This window comes from Balaenoptera ricei, chromosome 19 (assembly GCF_028023285.1).
Source record: "Balaenoptera ricei isolate mBalRic1 chromosome 19, mBalRic1.hap2, whole genome shotgun sequence".
NCBI classification, from domain to species: Eukaryota; Metazoa; Chordata; class Mammalia; order Artiodactyla; family Balaenopteridae; genus Balaenoptera; species Balaenoptera ricei.
Window position 1 is genome coordinate 32746131 of NC_082657.1, and position 14823 is coordinate 32760953.

The window sequence follows — 14823 nt, forward strand, 5'->3', positions numbered from 1 at the left end:
CTACCTTACAAGGCTGTTCTGATGGTTAAATAAGGTAACGTGGAGTTTCTGGAGCACGAAGCACCATATGGATAGTGCTTTGGAGTTTACAAAGCTCTTTCACATGCTTTGGTGATCTGGCTGAATAGGCCATGTTCTTGTTTCTTTCCTAGTGGTTCCTGTAGGCAGACAAAGAGAAGGACTCTTTTTTGGTGATGGGCATAAGTGCCTCCAAATAAGCTCTTATTTTACCCTCAGGATAACCCTGTAAATTAGATAGAAAAAGCATTATTTCAACTCACAGTGGTTAAGCTGTGTGAAGCCCAGGGTTATATAAGCAAGTGACAAATAATAGATGGTTAGTAAATTATTTTTAAAAATATGTGTTTGATTTCTCAGTTTTTTAAAGACTTCAATCTCAGATTCTTAGCTCAGTTTACCCAATAAGTGAATGAATATTCATTCATTTCCCAAATATTTTTTGATCACCTGTTCATGGCCAGACACTGTTACATAGGTGCTGGGGATAGAGCAAGGCACAAAACATAAAATCCCTGCCCTTGTGGAACTAGTAGTCAGGTATGCTGTAAGATAATGTCGGGTGTCAGTCTCATGGAAGTGTGTACCCTGGAAGATAAAGCTCATATGATATTTAATATAGGATAGTGGTTATAGAATTTTATCTTTTGATTTCTTGTATTTTCTGTGCTTTATACTTGTAATTCTCAATTCTCACGGTCCTCAGGTAAGAAAATTGAGCCTCCACAATTGTTAAGTAATTTGCCCAAGGTGATCTACTCCCATGTTGGGACTTCCACGGTGTATGTCCTGAGAGAGAGCACCAGGTGGAATCTGTATTGCCTTTTATGATCTTGAAAGTTACATAGCATCACTTTCACCTGTGGTACTGGTTGAGACAGTTCAAAGTGAGAGAACACAGACTTCAACCTCTCCGTGGAAGAATGGCAGTGTCACATTGTAAGAAGAGCGTTTGGGACAGGGACATCATTGAAAATGCAATTTTCCACAAACATATAAATAACACTTTCAATTTAAACGAGTTTTTCATACTGAAATATATATAGTTCATTAGCTAAAAATCAATTTTCTTTTATTTTACAGGGAAATGATCTTCATTGGTTAGCATGTGCCTTATATGTGGCTTGCAGAAAATCTGTGCCAACTGTAAGCAAAGGGACAGTTGAAGGAAACTATGTATCTTTAACTAGAATCCTGAGATGTTCAGAGCAGAGGTAACTATGTCAGAGTTTGTAGAGTGTGACTAATATAAAAAGCATAGTGACAGTAGGAATTCTCTTTATCATTTTCCAAGCATTTGTACCTATGGAGTGCTAAATTTAGAAGTTAAGTCATGGTTTTTCTTTACCACATCTAAGTTAGTGTCCATTATATTTTATTTCTTTGGTGAAAAATAATTAAATTTTAACGTTATTTGGCACCTTTATGAAGCGTTTACTATTAGGTTATGACTTATCATTGTGTAATATTGGGAGAATTCTAAGTAAAGATACTCTAAATTGAGAAAGTAAATATTATATGGTATTAAACTGAGAACTACATGTACCGGACTTGTATCTAAAGAGGAGGCAGAAATTGCTTTTTCTATCTGTTGTGTAATTGAATTGCTTACATTTATTATTTGTGCCATTTGGGTTAATTTTCTCATGACTTATTAAAGATTGGTAGAAAAAGGATGTTTGGCATTTTGGAGGAAGTGCCACTGTCAAAATTTATGGACCTAGTGGTTTAAAAAAAAAAATCACTTACTACTAAAATAATTAACAAGAAATGTAATCTTTTAGCTGTAGTCTATTTATTAACCTTGAACTCCATCCTGAGTTATATTTAGGCCTAAGAACAAGAGGCAGTGTGTAAAGAGTTGAACACCTGGGGTGTAAATCTGCAGAAGTGGACTTAAATAAGGTGCAAAGTATAATCATTACAAAGAAGAAAAGTGGAGGCAGACTCATCCAGTTAAATGACAGACAAGGGACTTTAGAAGCAAAGGTCAAATTATGGAATCATCATTATAAACTCTAGTAAACTAAACTTACCGAATATTTTAATGCAAGTAATACCTCAGACTTCAGTTTTATTTCCAATTCGAAAGCTCAATTTTTATTTTTAAATTTTTACCTATGGGTTCAGATTATTTACTTCTCTGCTGTAATGGACTAAATGGATTAAAAAGAAAGAGCAGATTGGGAGAAGATATTTACAGTGTAACAAAAGATTAGTATCCAGAATTACATAAAGGACTACTAACAAATAGTTAAATAATTGACAAATAGCTACTAAAAAATGGGAGAAGTATATGATTTCACAAAGGCCTAAACTCACATAGCTAATAGATGTAGGCAAAGATGTTCAATCTCACAAGGAATCAAGGAAATTCGAAGTAAAAATAAGATAATATTTCATTCTCATCAGATTGGGGAAATTTGGAGTCTCATGATACCAAGTTTGGTCATTATGTAGGGAAACAGGAACTCTGTATTGCTGGTGTACATTGGAGAGAGTATAAATCGGCACAATCACTCTAGTGGAAAATTTGGCAGTATCTAGTAAAGTTGAAGATGCATATTCTCTGACTCAGCAATTCTGCTTCTCAGGGTAGTTCTTAAAGAAACTTCAGCATACAAGTACAGAAATGTGTTCATTACAGCATTTTTGTTATAGTGAAAAATTAGAAACCTCAATTTCCATTGGTTGGGGAATGAACGCAAAAAATGGTAGTTCATATGAAGGAATATTTTTAGCAAATAAAATGAATGAATTAGATCTACACGTAGCAACATTAATCTCATAAACATTATTGAATGAAAAAACAAGTTGTAGAATGCTACTTACAGTATGATACCATTTATATAAAATTTTAAAGCCACACATACAAAAGATACTACTAAACTGTTTATGGTTACATATGTAATCACATAGTAAGTGTAAAAACTTGGATAGGAAGACTCAGACTATACAGTGGTGCTTATCTTTGGGGAAGAAGAGTCCAAAGGGAACTTTGGCTGTTTCTGTAGAATCTGAAGCAAACATGGCAAAATTTATTTGGTATGTTAATATTTGTTAAATCTGGCAATTGTTACATGAATGTTGGTTATGTTCTCTGGTTAACTACTTATTTTCCACTTCTTTTGTATTGATATGTATTTCATACTTTTTAAAAACTTTTAGGTAATCTCAGAAAAAGAGATTAGGGAAATTAGATTTGGAAGTTGAGAGACATAAACCAATCTGTGAGATTAAGCTAGCCAGAGAGGCATGAGTTGTGATTTTATATCACTGTCTAAAAGTAATATAATTTAATGAGTTAATTTCGATTTACTTTTAATTATCTAATTTGTATATTTTACCCTTGTGTTAATTACAAAAAAAAATCTCATTTTTTATTTTTAATATCAGCTTAATTGAATTTTTTCACAAGATGAAGAAATGGGAAGACATGGCAAACCTACCCGCACAGTTCAGAGAACGGACTGAGAGATTAGAAAGAAACTTCACTGTTTCTGCTGTAATCTTTAAGAAATATGAACCCATTTTTCAGGACATTTTTAAATATCCTCAAGAGGAGCAACCTCGTCAACAAAGAGGAAGAAAACAGAGGTATGTTTTTATATTTGTTAAGCAGGAATACACATTTGTCTGTACTACAGTTTTGATCCCTTAGTTTGTGTCCCTCAGTTTATTTTGCTGGTCTTAAGAAACAAATGTGATTTCATAAGTAATCTTTTTCTCCAATAATAATTTCTTGCTTTTCATTGCATGTTAGCTCTGAAGAGTTTGGCTTCTTTCACGTTGCAAAATGTGTGGAATCTCTGTTTCTATAAACTTTCCCTTTTCATTTAAGCAACCGAAAATGCAAAAATCAGACCTTAGATACTCTCACCAGTTAGCAATCTTGGGTATAGAATTTGACTACTTAATTTTCTATTATCGACGATATTGACTATTTCTATTATTTTCTATGTATTATAATACATATAGACTATTTCTTTATTTGACTTTTATGTCAAACTGAATAGTAAAAAAATCCCCCTGAAAAGGCTTCTCTATGTATTTTGATGTTTACAACCAGTGAAAAGTAGAGAAACTGGATTGGGGGGAGAATAGTGGAACTGAAAACTGAAACTATTATGAAATTCTGCTTCTGACTATGTCTGCAAGTCTGTAAACTTATTCTGGCTTGATGTTTTCCATCTTTCCTGGTAGATAAGGGCAATTATGGGATACAAAGTCTCTACTTTTATCACGAAAGTTTCTTCATAAAGTAGAAATGAAAATTTGTTCTTAAAATAGAACTAGAAAAAGGTTGACAAGAAAAGTAGGGGAAAAGGAGTTATTGTAATTGAATGAATAATGTTTGCTTCTCTTTCAATATAAAAATGTTCCCAAACTGTGAAGGATGTTTACAGTAAGTGAGCAGCTTTAAAAAATAAAACAATGTTCATTTTTCTATACTCGACCCCACTGATACGGAAGCAGCTGGTCTAGTTTGCTTGCAGTTTTAGGGAATTGTCTATTTATAATTAAGTATTCTAAAGTTTGGATAGAAGCTTGTTTCTGAGTCTAAGTGAGGCTGATATGATCATTTATAGAAAGATGTAGAATATCTTCTTTCTTTGAAGTGTTGTAGAAAATGATTTCAGATTGTATTTGCTTTGATATTTATTAGGGTGTATGTACTACTTAATTCTAATTCAGAAAATTCTAAGGTAAGTTTATCTAAAAATTTCACATTTATATCACCCTGTATACTTTTTATTAGTACTTTTGGCTAATATTAGTAATAGTAATGTATACCATTTACTGAGTATTTATTATGGGGCAGGGACTCTTCTAAGACTTAAGCATGTATTACTTCAGTTAATCCTTACGACGGCTTTATGAGGTTGATACTGTTGTTACAGGTCGGGGGAAACAAGCCTTTGAGAGGTTAAGTAATTTGGCCAAGGTCACACAGTAAGTGTGGAGCTCTTATTGAAACTTAAGTAGTCTGCCTGCAGAACCCATGTATTTCACCACGACTCAGTACTGCATCTCACACACTGGTCTTTGAAAATTTGTCACTGAGTATTTATTGAGAGCTTACTGTATGTAGGATACAAATGTTAAAAAAAGAGAGCAAAACCAAAACCCGGAGTCACTGTCTTTTGAGAGCTTACAGTAAGTATAGTCAGGGAGAGACATGTATAAGTGCAAAAGAGAATAGAAATGTAGGACTTTTGAGGCAAAAATAAGCCACTCTGTATAAGCCAGTTAGGTAAGGTTCCATGGAGTAAGCAGAAATAGGTCTGGAAGGATGGGTAGGATTTTGATAGGTGAATTTGGAGATAACAGGTAGCCTTCTATGCAGAGGATGAAGAATGAAGACACCAAAGCAGCAAAGTAGGAGGAAATTTGGCTAAGTAGGTTAAGTTTGTTCTAGAGTTCTAGAGCCAGTTTTTGGAGTGGCTTGAATGTTGGTTTTTTTTTTCTTCCAGTTTTATTGCAGTGTAATTAACATGCAGCACTATATAAGTTTAAGGTGTACAGCATAATGATCTGACTTACATACATCATGAAATGATGACCACAGTAAGTTTAGTGATCATCCATCATCTCACTTAGAAATACAAAATTAAATAGAAAAAAATTTTTCTTTGTGATCAGAACTCTTAAGATTTATTCTCTTAACTTTCATATATAACATACAGCAATGTTAATTATATTTATGTTGTACATTACATCGCTAGGACTTATTTATCTTATAACTGTAAGTTAGAATGGCTTCTAAAATGTTTGACTTTTATCTTGCTAGGTATCAAAACTAGATAGTTTATCATGTGCCTATGGTGGGGAGGCTACTTTTTAAAGCAGGGCAATGACGTTTAATCCTTGCCATCGACTGGTGAATTAAATACAGTATTATACCCAAGTAGAATGATCTTTTAGCAGGTGGAGAGACTAAGGCACGTGGAGAGCAAGTGTACTTAGCTAATGACAGTGCGGGAACTAAACCCCAGTCTTCAGATTCTTCTCTTCAAAGCACCTTGGTAGAATAAGGCTATTGGGATATGGAGCCAACAGATGTCTTATCTAAACATTGGCAGAGGATTTGGTAGAAAAGCCAAGTTTAAAACAGGTCTGAAACTCCCTGTGGCAAACAACTTAGCAAATATAACACGTACTCTTTTATTTTCCCCCTTCCTCCTCCCTGCAACAGGTACTCCTAATGATAGAAATATAAGGAATTATGGGGAGCCCCGAATTTACATTAAAAAGTCCTTTTGTGGGACTTCCCTGGCGGTCCAGTTGTTAAGACTCCGAGCTTCCACTGCAGGGGGCACGGGTTCGGTCCCCGGTCGGGGTAAGATCCCACATGCCGTGCAGCACAGCCAAAAAAAAAAAAAAAAAAAAAAAAAAAAAAAATCCTTTTGTGACTCGATATATAATCTGGAATGTCTTTAGGGAGGGAGGGTTTACATTTCATCAACTATGATGGAGGGGAAAAAAGTTGGAGGAATATCTGCCTGCATACATGGGTCTTAAAGCAGCATTAGCCTTGCTGATGTCATCAGAAGAACTATTGTTACTTGTTTTATTTTCTACCATACTTATCTTGACCTGCAAAAGCTTTTACAGTTCTTCAGAATTTTCTTCTAAGATGAGTGCTTTCCCTCGCTCCCAGCTATTCCCTTACCAGTATTTGGTTGGAGCAGAACCTCTTGCACATTTTCCATGTGAAATGAATCTGCTGTCACTCCCTCTAACTGTGGGTTTTGTTTCTCACCTAGTTTACAATCATTTGTCATGTCTTTTTCTGATTCTTCTGTTATCTCATAACTTTTTTCTCCCCCAAAGGCGACAGCCCTGTACCGTGTCTGAAGTTTTCCATTTTTGTTGGGTGCTTTTTATATATGCAAAAGGTAAGGAAAGAGTGATATTTATTTAAATATTAGTTTATTTAAAAGTTCAGGTACTACTGTTGTCACCCTATAATGTGTATCAGGAAAAGATTCTCACTGAAAAATTTCTCAAGGATTTTAGTCCCAGGTTCTTTTTTAAGTATTGCCTTTTCACAAGAGTTTTTTGAATTTCTTTACAGTATCCCAAACTTCCTTCATTAAATGGAAAATCCTTCGTTTTGTTCTTACACAACATTTTTTCCAAAGCACATTATCTCTGAATTATGGAGTGAAACACATTAGTGTGTCTGTGCTTATATCTTGTGCTGTATTTTTCACGAGACATGTCTTATTTAATTGAGTGGGACTGATCGTTCTCAGAGTAGTTCAGATTACTTTTTACATCTTGTTCAGATAAATATGCTTGATCAAATACCTTTAGATACAACTTATTTTCTCTGCCTCCTCTTCTCACTTAACCTGTCCAAGGTCTGCATTCAGTGAAATACATTTTTATTATTATTATTGTCCTCTCTGTATTTCTTTTTTTTTTTAATCAGGAATGAGTTGACTATCACTAAGTTTATTGAAATGAAATATAAAATATGTGTAAATTTATGCAGCTTATTCCTAGGCATAGTGTCTTTTTTTAATTTTTTAATTGGGGTATAGTTGTTTTACAGTGTTGTGTTAGTTTCTACTGTACAGCAAAGTGGAGTTCCCTGTGCTATACAGCAGGTTCTTTCCTCTCTGTATTTCTATGTAGAAATGATTCTTACTAATATATAGAAGAGCAGAAAGTACAGTTACACAGCTTTTTCTATAGATTATATAGAATGCCTTTGCCATTAAGATATCCCAATAAAATGCAAAGTTAGAATCAAAGAATTATTAGAGCTGGCAGGTGTTTCATAAATATAAGAGATTCTCATTATTAGCTCAATTTGCCCAACTTATTTAAAGAGTCAGTAACTGAGGCCCAGAAACTAGCTGCTAGAAACAGAGCTAGGATTTGAATCCACATCTCCTAGCTCTTGGTTTCATGCTGCATGTGTAGGCCCTCTAGCAGGGATGTGTCGCTCCCTTGGTGTCAGTGCGATTTGTCTGATTGTAGCTGGTCCTTTCTAGCTAGTTAGGTTAGAATTTATCCTTCCTTCCCTGAGTTGCATGCTTGATTGAAAAGAAAAATCTTTCTTTTGTCAAAAATAAGCTCTTGGTTATTTTTGCTTTCCATCACACTGGATGTTTCTTTAGCGGAGATGAAGGTGGTGTGATCAGTGGCATGAAATTTAGAAAGACTTAAGAGCGTATAAACTGTTTTCATGGTGGTTGGAACCTTTGCTACCACTTGGCTTACTGTGGCTGGTGTTATATTATGATATTAGTCTTGACAGTAGATTATGGGCAGGTATATCTGACTTATAGGATTTTTATCTGTTTTATGTCTTTTATGGCATATGTATACTTGGAGGTAAGTATTTGGTACTATATAAATTATTGGAAAAGAAGTGTATTGTCTTTATTTAGGTTTTGGTCTCACTTGATCAACTGGGGTGGCATATTTTTTGTCTCTACAATTAACTCAGTGTTTGAGTTTTACCTTACTATTATTAATTCCGTATATAATTATTTGGTCTAAAGAGCCTTTGTCTACCCACGATCCAGCTCTATGATCGTTTATGATTCACTAGGATCTTTTCCAATAGAGTAGTTTAGTTGGTTTTATTCAGTTCTCGATTTAGTTATTTGGGGGAAGGTGTACTCTTATACACACCTTTTTCATGACTTTGTCTGCAACAGTGGGCATCCCAGATTATCTCATTCCTGATAAACAAGCTAACTTTTGCCTGTTATCTTTGTTGACTTCCAGTGGCAAGTACACACCAGTGACAAGTTTGGGCTTGTTGTCATGAAGGGCTTTGTGGACTGAAGACCGTTAGGTGCCACTTCCTGTATTACATGTTATCCCAAGTCTTCAGTCAGATTATCTTTGTTGATTGAAAGATAAAATATCTCACGAAGTGAGATTTATTTCTAAAGTCAGGATTTGAAATGTAGAGTATGTCATGATGGGAGAGTCCTGGAGTTTAGATTCTGATCTTTAGGGGCATTTCAGATTTTTGTTAGAAGTCACTGTGCTGCCAGTTATTTCCTTCCATGGCAGGTACACACCAGCGACAAGTTTAGGCTTGTCAGTGTGTAGGGCTTTGTAGCTTGAAACTGGTAGGTACCACTTCCTGTTTTACATTTGAGGAATTGAGTATATTTTAACGTTAAGCATCTTTTTTGTGAAACCATGCAAGTTAGTTTGGTTATATCGATGCAAAGTTTAGCCTATTAATTATCATTTGTCTTTTTGGCAGCAGAAAACTATTTTTTCTCTTTAATCCATTTAAATTGATTTGTTGAAATATTTCCATCTATTAAAAAAAAAAAAAAAGAATTGCTTATCCTGCTATGCTGAGGTAAGTGGTAACTTTCTTTAGAGGAAAGGAAAGAAAACAGCCTGAAACAAAGTAGTGTGAGTGTGTGTGTGTATGCATTTGGGTAGGCATTTAGTGTGAAAATGTCAAGGTTTAGAAATAATTCTTCAGATGTATGTTAGCTATTTAAGTTGAATTCATCTGATGTTATAAGAGTGTAAAATCAATATGAAGCATATATATGCAGTGTTTAATGCTTAAAGATACAAAAAAATCTAGAAGTATTTCTTAATTTCTAAGAATAATAAAACTGTTTTAACTGCCTATAAAAGCTGTTTTCAATGTTAGAGTTAAACCAGAACTACAGAAATGACATGTTTCTTTAGGTTTAGGTTTTGGTTTATTTTTTTGTTACCAAGCATCAACAATTATTCCTGGCATACTAGCTCTAGAACTGAAATATCTTTTATTGTGGTCCTGTTGCGTTAATTTATATGAGCTTGTATTACTACATCAAAAAGTATTTAAAATATTACTGTTAAGAGTCTGATTATAGTTTCTGGTCTTTTTAAAATTCATACATGAAAAAATAATTATATTAATCATTTTTTCAGCTTTTCCCATCTAAGTATTTCTACCAGCTTTCTTGACAGAAAAATATTTTCATACCAAACACTTTCTTACAACTTGAGATAATTTATGAAGTTGTTTGTGTTCAGAATTTTCAAAAGAAAAACCAATGATGATAAAATTTTGATCAGCTACTAGGCATTTAATACATGCTTATTTAATGAATATTAATGAATGGCATTTTTAGTAAAGTTTTGGTTTTTCTTAAACTCTTTTTTTTTTTAAATATTTATTTTTTTAATTTATTTATTTGGTTGCGCCAGGTCTTAGTTACGGCCAGCAGGCTTCTTAGTCTTACACTTATCGTTTAATAAATTTCTAAGAGTTTAATATTTCAAACTGTAAATTTGCCAAAACACTTTCTGTAGCTCTTGAGTCAGCTTTCTACACTGTTGTATAATGTCATTTTAATTAAAGGAAGAAATTATTTTAAAAATATTGTAAAGTTGATGCAAATTTAACTGTATAATTGTTTATAATCCTGTAGGTAATTTCCCCATGATTAGTGACGATTTGGTTAATTCTTATCATCTTCTGCTGTGTGCTTTGGACTTAGTTTATGGAAATGCCCTTCAATGTTCCAATCGTAAAGAACTTGTGAACCCTAATTTTAAAGGTAAGTTTGTAAATCAAAGACTATCAGACAACTCACATTTCTACCTTATGTTTACTGTTGGGAGTTGTACACATACTACAGCTTTCCTAGCATCAGAGAACATAAATGCTTTTCAAAGCTTCATCACCGTAGTTATCCAGAGTATTTATAACTAGGAGTTGAGCTCTCTGTAAAAATATTTATGGAAAAAGAAAGTGCAAATATCACAAAGTTTAAAGTCTTAGATGACAACTTTAGAAGTTTCTGAAATATATACTCAACAAGAAGAAGGAATTTAAAACCTGGAGTAGCAAAGATGACATTAGAGCTGATGGTGGTTTTCTACATTGGCAAGTTTCATGCCTGACTCACAGGAGGAGGTCAAAGCAGATTTATTAAAAGAATCTCCATTTCAGATCTTTTCTATAGAAGAGGAGTAGCTATGATTCTAAAATAAGTAAAATGAATTTTCAACTCTAAACTAAAAGGTGTTTGGAAATGATAGTTATTTTGGCAATCCATTTAGTAGGCTTTAAGGTATATAATTTCTATGAATGATATACAGTAAGAGACCAAATTATGATGTATAAAGCAAATATTAAAAAGTATTTATTGAACTAGTATATAATGCTGCTGCTATTTGAGTAATACCTTGGTAGGATTCTGAGTGATTGTTAGTTGTGGGGTGGTTACAATTAGAATTTCAGCTTGTCTGAATCTCAGGGTAGATTTTTAAAGTTAGTGGAGTTAATTACTTCAGTTGCTTCTGGTTTGGTAAGTTTAATGTTCTCTGTATTCTGTCCTTTCTTTTATTTCCTTCCTAACTCCCTTTTATATTTCTATATAGCTGCTTCCCTTCATTTTTTTCCCTCTTCTTTATTGATTTCTCTTGCATTGAGTCTAGAACAAGAAGGGCTGTAAATTAATATGATAAATACATATAATATAATTAAAGTATATAAAGAGTATGTACTTTGAACAGTAATTTTTTTCAAAGTACTATTTTTTATTTGAATGTAACGCTTATTGGCAAAATTTTATTTTTCTGGTTTTTAGATCTTATAGCAATATACTAAATTATTTTTTTAGTTTTTCTTTTTTAACCATCTCCAGGTAGATAACTGAATAACCATAATCTTTTGAGCAGTGATACGCTTTTCCTCTATTTGCTATTTTTGAAGTATATTTAAATAGAGTCAAATTAGGCCCTTACACTATTTCCTGTACACTCATATGCTAACTCAAGTGCTGATTAGACTCTCTATTATTTATATTTTAGTTTATTACAGTTTGGTTTATGGAATGCTACCTGCTATCTCTGTGATTTTACCCATCACAGGCCTATCTGAAGATTTTCACGCTAAGGATTCTAAACCTTCCTCCGACCCACCTTGTGTCATTGAGAAACTCTGTTCCTTACATGACGGCCTAGTTTTGGAAGCAAAGGGAATAAAGGAACATTTCTGGAAACCCTATATTAGGAAACTTTTTGAAAAAAAGGTTTGTAAGTAGTAAAGAAGTAATTTGAAAATATCTTCTGGGCAAAGACTTGATTTAATACGATGACTTAAGGATCTTTTCTTTCATCATAGCTCCTTAAGGGAAAAGAAGAAAATCTTACTGGTTTTTTAGAACCTGGGAATTTTGGAGAGAGTTTGTGAGTACTTCTGTTATAAACATACTTTAATGTTTTAAATTATGTACCTAGGAAACCTCAGAGTTTCATGTTTTTATTGTTTGTATCCTGGAAATTTAGAATATGTCTTGTGGCAGAATATAGGGATGCAATAAAAAATTCTATCCACTATTACTTGAAGCACATGTTTTAGATTTATTGAAAATTGTATGGCTGTTCTTTAAAGCTTTAACAGTTAAGCTTTTGGATCATGATTTTTGAAATAAAGAAATTCTTTTGGAACTACACAGGTGAAGAATGATGATGTGGAAGTACTGAGGTCTTCAAACGTGCCTGGAGCAGCTAGGAAAGATAACTAGGCTTCTCACCAGAAGCTGTATACCTACCAGGCAGCTTGGTACAGGATACCCATCCTGAAATACTGTCACCAAAATATACTTACTCTACAATGCATGAGCATAATGGAGCAAGCTTGCATTTTATACTCCTCAGTTTTTATAATTAACAGTGATCCCACTAAAACTTAACTTTCACAAAATTATTAGAGTTTTTCATAAATGAAAAAAATGAAACAAGTAGCCTAAAACAACTGAAATGGCGGTTCTGTGAGCATACATTTTTGGCAGTTCTGTGAGCATACATTTTGCCTATTTTTTCCCTGTAGTAAAGCCATCAATAAGGCCTATGAGGAGTATGTTTTATCTGCCGGGAATTTAGACGAGCGGATTTTTCTTGGAGAGGATGCTGGAGAGGAAATTGGCACCCTCGCAAGGTGTTTGAATACTGGTTCAGGAACAGAGACTGCTGAAAGAGTGCAGGTGAAAAACATCTTGCAGCAGCACTTTGACAAGGTGAGTTGAGCCATGCCAGAAGAGTGGAAGTACAGGAGCAGACGTGCCAGAAGTTCTATTTTATTTTTTATTTTTTTATTTTTTATTTTTTTTAAAGAAATTCACATTCTTTTATTTATTTATTTATGACCGTGTTGAGTCTTCGTTTCTGTGCGAGGGCTTTCTCTAGTTGCGGCAAGTGGGGACCACTCTTCATCGCGGTGCGCGGGCCTCTCACCATCGCAGCCTCTCTTGTTGCGGAGCACAGGCTCCAGACGCGCAGGCTCAGTAATTGTGGCTCACGGGCCCAGTTGCTCCGTGGCATGTGGGATCTTCCCAGACCAGGGCTCGAACCCGTGTCCCCTGCATTGGCAGGCAGATTCTCAACCACTGCGCCACCAGGGAAGCCCTCTATTTTATTTTGGTACTTGTGTGTGTAGGTGCGTTTTACTTGCTTCCAGTGTGAAAAAGAAAATTCACGTCCTACTTATCTTAACTGAAAAAGTTATCTCTATGTTTACTGTTTTAAATTTTGTCGACCTTGACTTTCAAAATTTTTGGTTAGGTCTGAGAAAAAGAATTTAATATAAATGTAAATGAATGTGTCATGCTGTTGATTGTTGGTTTTGAGAAGATGGGCCAGTAATATACAGCCCATATTGAACATAGTAAGTGTTTAGAAAATGTTGATTGACCCAAATTGGTACCTTCATCTAAGAGACTAGAGAAACTGAGAATCTGTAGTCTTTAAGAAAGTTCTGTTAAACTGAGTTTCAGGATCATGTGTTAATTTCACGCAGACACTTAGGATGATGGCGACTAGGAGTTTCCCTTCTGTTGTGTGGTGTTCATACAGCAGAAAATAAGCAACTTCTGACAGGTGCTTCCAGAGGCAGTGTAGCTAATTCCAAGGGGTAACTCACCTGTAAGACCAGACTTAAGACTGGTTTGCTTTCTCATTCAACAAATATTCTCAAGGTATGCTGTATGCCAGATTGTGTCCTGGATACTGGGGTTATGTCAGTGAACAAAACATCTATGAATATCCTGGAATTTACTGATGGCTTGGATCTAGGGTGTGAAATAAAAGAAAGCAGTGATGACTCCAGCTGGGTGAATGGTATAAAAGCTAAAGTCCTTACAAATGCCTAAAAAGTCTTCAGTGATCTAGCCCTGCTACCTCTCTGAATTCATCTCCCACCACTTTCCTCCTCACCCTTTCCACTCATGCCACATTAACCTCCTTTTTCATTCTTCAGATATGCCAAGCATACTCCCAACTCAAAGCCTTTGCTCTTGCTGTTTCCTCAGCCTAGAGCATGTTTCTTCAAGATACTCATGTGGTTTACTTCCTCGCTTCCTTCAGATCTCTGATAACCTGACTACTATATAAAATAATAACCACCAGCATCCTCCCCTACCTCAGGACTTGCTTTCCCCCTTACTCTGCCATTAGTGTTCCTGTTAGTATTTATCAGCGTCTGATGGTTGGTAGGTAGGTAGGTAGAAAGAAAAAATTGTTTGTCTGAAGATAATAGGTACATAGAAAGAAAGAGACAGAGAGAAGGAGAGAAAGAGAGGGAGGAAGAGAGGGAGAGAGGAAGAAAGGAAGGAAGGATAGATGGATTGTTTATTATCTGTCTCCCTGCATTAGAATATAAGCTTCATGAGGTCTATGACCAGTGTTGTATTCAGTGCTTGTAGGCATTCCATAAATATTTACTTTTGACATTTATTGAGGGGAGAGAACAAGTCTAGCGGGGCAAAAATCAAGAGTTAGAGTTATGAGCACGTTGAGGGTGAGATGTCTTTT

At 34.7% G+C, this 14823-nt stretch overlaps 1 protein-coding gene across 1 annotated transcript in view; it reads left to right on the forward strand.

The window, feature by feature from the left end:
• Positions 1 to 14823, forward strand: part of RBL2 (RB transcriptional corepressor like 2) — a 48797-nt gene that overhangs the window by 1611 nt on the left and 32363 nt on the right. Inside the window, exons 2-8 of the mRNA XM_059906050.1 lie at positions 1102 to 1232; positions 3415 to 3615; positions 6853 to 6917; positions 10437 to 10565; positions 11884 to 12044; positions 12137 to 12201; positions 12845 to 13031. Of these exons, the coding sequence (XP_059762033.1) occupies positions 1102 to 1232; positions 3415 to 3615; positions 6853 to 6917; positions 10437 to 10565; positions 11884 to 12044; positions 12137 to 12201; positions 12845 to 13031 (939 nt within the window). The remainder of the gene's footprint in view (positions 1 to 1101; positions 1233 to 3414; positions 3616 to 6852; positions 6918 to 10436; positions 10566 to 11883; positions 12045 to 12136; positions 12202 to 12844; positions 13032 to 14823) is intronic.